A 4,042-nucleotide genomic window follows, 5' to 3' on the forward strand; every position below is an offset into this window, starting at 1 on the left:
CTAGGAAGTAACCAAAAACTTATCTCCCTATCAATTCCCTATCAATATTTTGAAAATAATAAAAGAAAGTTACTTAGGATCATCAAGTTTTAAGAAACAAGGTATTCATGGTTCCAATTCTCACATAAGTCAACAAGCATGGTAATTTCAATCAACTTGAATAGATTAAGCATGATAAAGCCTCACAAGGTGGGTATATGCACTCATGCTCACATAAATAATAGACATGAAAGTGGAGCTCTCTCTAAAGCAACTCATGATATTGCACTACCATATGCTTGCTTATTTTCTAATTCTCCACTAATGTAAACATAAGTACACATAAATCAAGAGGACTTTCATGAATAATTATGAAACCACACATGTAAACAATAGAACAAGAAGGATAGACAATAAAGGAATTCAAAGAGAATATGAGAGCATTGGGGTAATCAACATGAACAATACAATCAAATAATATGCTTTAAAACTCATCCAAACATGCAACACTCAACTCTCTTTGCACATTCTAAATGTGATATGCATCAACCACTATAACATCTCCAAAATGCATGTATGTATTAACAACTTAACTCATGAGAATCTCTCAATAACAATATAAAATGAGTATACATCAATCTTTCTATGGAGATATTTCCTCTTGTTCATCACTAACAAAATAACAAATGCTTGAGAATTTTTTTCCTCTCTTTTTATTTTTTTTTCAACTTTTTTTTTCTTTGTTTTTTTCCTTTTTTTTTTCTTTTCGTTTTTTTTTCCAACAAGAATAGAGAGATTTTTTTTCTTTTCAACAAGCATTCGTTCATACATATTTGCCTCCCCCCCACACTTAAACTTGTCTGTCTCGGACAATATAACAAATCATGATATTACTCACAACAAAAGGGGGCTAAAAATAAACCAATAAAGATGTAATAAAGAAAATGTAACTCATCATGCAATCACCCAATGCTCTCATCAAAAGACTAGGGAATGAATGAATCGATAAAGATATCCTAGTGAAAATATAACGACAATGAGAAGATATGACAAGGGAAGTAAAATGAAACATGAAAGCAATAGGTGAAATGTTTACTAATAAGAACAACAAAGTAGAGGAACAACTAAGAGATGAATAAGAAAATTTGCCTCTATCATATTCATGCAAGCTTATGTTACCATAATTTCAAAAAGAATCAAAGCAAGTTCTAGAGTGTCAAGTATCACAAGTGCTATCACACACAAAAGGATAAAGGATAAGCATGGGAACAACCTCACTAGGTGAATAATCAAATATCATGCATAATCTAACAAGATAGAGTCAATCACCAAAACAAATGACTAATGCAATTAATGTACCCAAATATACCAAGGAAACCAAAACTTGATAGTCAAACTTAACTGTCTTTTTCAATTCTCAAAGCATTATAAAGGGACATCTAGGGAGATATGACTCAAAATCAAGCAAGGTATAAACAAGATCAAACAAAATGCAAAACAAGAAAACAAAGTATGAAAGCAAAGTATGGAAGTAAACAAACATGCAAGTATAAAGATAAATAGAAGCAAGAAAACGAAAGGAAAGGAACGAACTCCCCTTTATTCCTGGCGGCTGAAGACGATTCAGAAGTAGAAGCCACGCCGGTAGTGGAATGATCTTTCCCGGTGGTTGCAAACGATTAAGGTGCAAAATCCAAGTTGGGAGTGGAATATTTGCATTTGAAGTAAAGACCGCTCCCTTCCCCCTATTCTTTTTGAAAGTTCTTCCCGGAGGTTGAAGGCGGTTCGACTTAAGCATCCACTTCAAGGGCCTATAAAAACCAGCAAGGCCAAGGATAGAATCCACCTTCCACACACATGTGGAGTAAGGAAGAGCTTAAACAAAATCAAACTTAAACAAGCATGAATCCAAATATGAGTCACATCCAATAAAATCGATATTCGGAACCTCTATGGAATTCTTTACAAGATCACAAGAAATATTTATCTTGTTGTACTGAAATGTACCTGGAGGTTCTAGAACAGTGGATGTGGCTTCCTCTTTATCAAGTAATAACTCAGACTCTGGTGGTGCATAAAAAAGAAGTGATTCTTGGGGCTCTGCCTCCTCAGCACAAGTCCCTACACTCTTGTCATCCACATTTGGTTCAAGTGATGGTCCAATCAAAAGAGGTGATTCTTGGGGTATTGCTTCCAATTTGCAATCTCCTACACTTTCCTTATCAACAAATGTATAATCAGGCTCAGCTAGCTTCTCAACATCACCAACAACACCTGCATCAACAATATCTGCAGCAACAATATTAGAAGAAGCAAAATCATCTACAACTACAACATCATCACATAAAAAGGTAGAGGAGTCTTGTATAGGAGTAGAATCAGGGTCAAGGCTATGACAATATCTAGAATCCATCTCCTCACTAGATAATTGGGCTTGTCATTGGTTGATAGATGTTGCAATTTGATCCAGATACATCTGACAATTCTGTAGTGATGCTTCATTTCTTTGTTGAGACTGGGTATATGCCTCTTGTTGTTGTTGCATCTGCTGCATTACATCCTTCAAATCTTGAAATATTGATTGACTAGGGACATGAACTTCTTCAGTGCTCTCTTGAAATGCCCCCCAAGGAGCTGGTTCGGTCTGCTGGACTGAATGTGACCATGTGGGCATAGGATCATCCTGAAATCCTTGTGGCATCTGATATGATGAAAAAGATTGATCCACTTGTTGATCATTCCCATGCATAAAATTGGGATGGTTCATCCAGTTTGAATTGTAACACTGAGGATGCTCAATAGCCTGTTGCTGTGTATTTCCATACTGCTCAGGAATTTGTTGGGGTTGATAGCATTGGGATTGGAAGTACCCATGCTGCTCTGGAATCTGGGGTTGAAAGTACTGAGTCGAATAATTGCCCCAGTCATGACTATAAGTATTAGGAGCTGGATCATATGCATGTTGATATTGATGTTGGAAATACTGGGGTTCCATAGGAAATCTAGCAGTCTTTTGAATGAGATGACATATAGCAACTGGATGAGAAGGACTGCCACAATTAGTACATATGTGCCTCACTTGCCCAGTATCCAAATTATGATATTCATTGAAACATCCAAATTGCTGAGAATAAAGATCCATGTTGAACTGAAAGAATTATCCTGGTCTTACACTGAAACACTAACAAACAAGATTAGTGTAGAAGACACAGGAGTATATGATATCAACACATGAATCAATGAACATTAAAGCATTTGACAATTTTTTTTTTTTTTTTTAACAAAACTTTGTAGAAAAATAAGAAAGCAATCCTAAAATTATCAAACACCACTACAAGATCCCCGGCAACGGCGCCAAAATTTGATGTGAGCTCGAGTGTCGTGCTACGGGAGCTTACATCAAATTACAATTAATGTTTACCGAACCCCTCTACACTAAAGTAGTATAGAGATGACTCGGGTCGTCTCCCCAAAGAATGTAGCGATAAATGATAAAATTAGGATCAATTATTGCTTTGAGTTTTAACGTGAAAATGGAGGGGTTGGGTTTGAGTTTTAAACTACGATATAAAAAACAAACAAGTATGAAATTAAACCTAAAGAACAAAAGAGCAATGCAAGTATGAAATCTAATTCTAATTAATAAAAGACATCCTATCTATCCATTAGTAGTGATCTCATAGCGCATTGTCTCTCTACGCTACGATTTCACTAATAATAGAATTAAACTAAGGAATGAAATAACAAAACATTAAATGAAACCTATTCTAGTAAATGAAAGACAGTGCATGTAAGAAAACCTAGTCTATCTTAAACTATGATTGCACGAAAATTAAAGACAACTCAAAGTAAGCATCTAAATGAAATTAAGCATGAAACAAAATCTAACCTTACCTAATTGCAATTAAATCAAGACAATAGCATAAAGAAAACTATGAACCATTCAATTAACTAAGCACTGCAAGAATCTAAGCTAAGAAAAATGCAAAACTAGGATAACAAAGATGGTTGGGACATTTTAACGAACAATTGGTAAGCATTAAATAAACTAAGCAGAGTTCGT

At 35.1% G+C, this 4,042-nt stretch overlaps 1 protein-coding gene across 1 annotated transcript; it reads right to left on the minus strand.

Annotated features, from left to right (window-relative positions):
* Nucleotides 1–790: 790 nt before the first annotated feature.
* Nucleotides 791–2,392, minus strand: LOC121976610. Its single transcript, XM_042528854.1, has 2 exons — nt 1,987–2,392; nt 791–1,790 (listed from the first exon to the last, which is right to left on the minus strand). The coding sequence occupies exons 1-2, from the start codon at nt 2,390–2,392 to the stop codon at nt 1,783–1,785; spliced, it is 414 nt and encodes a 137-aa protein (XP_042384788.1). The 3' UTR covers nt 791–1,782.
* Between the last annotated feature and the right edge of the window lie 1,650 nt (nt 2,393–4,042).

Source organism: Zingiber officinale, chromosome 4B (genome assembly GCF_018446385.1).
Source record: "Zingiber officinale cultivar Zhangliang chromosome 4B, Zo_v1.1, whole genome shotgun sequence".
NCBI lineage: Eukaryota > Viridiplantae > Streptophyta > Magnoliopsida > Zingiberales > Zingiberaceae > Zingiber > Zingiber officinale.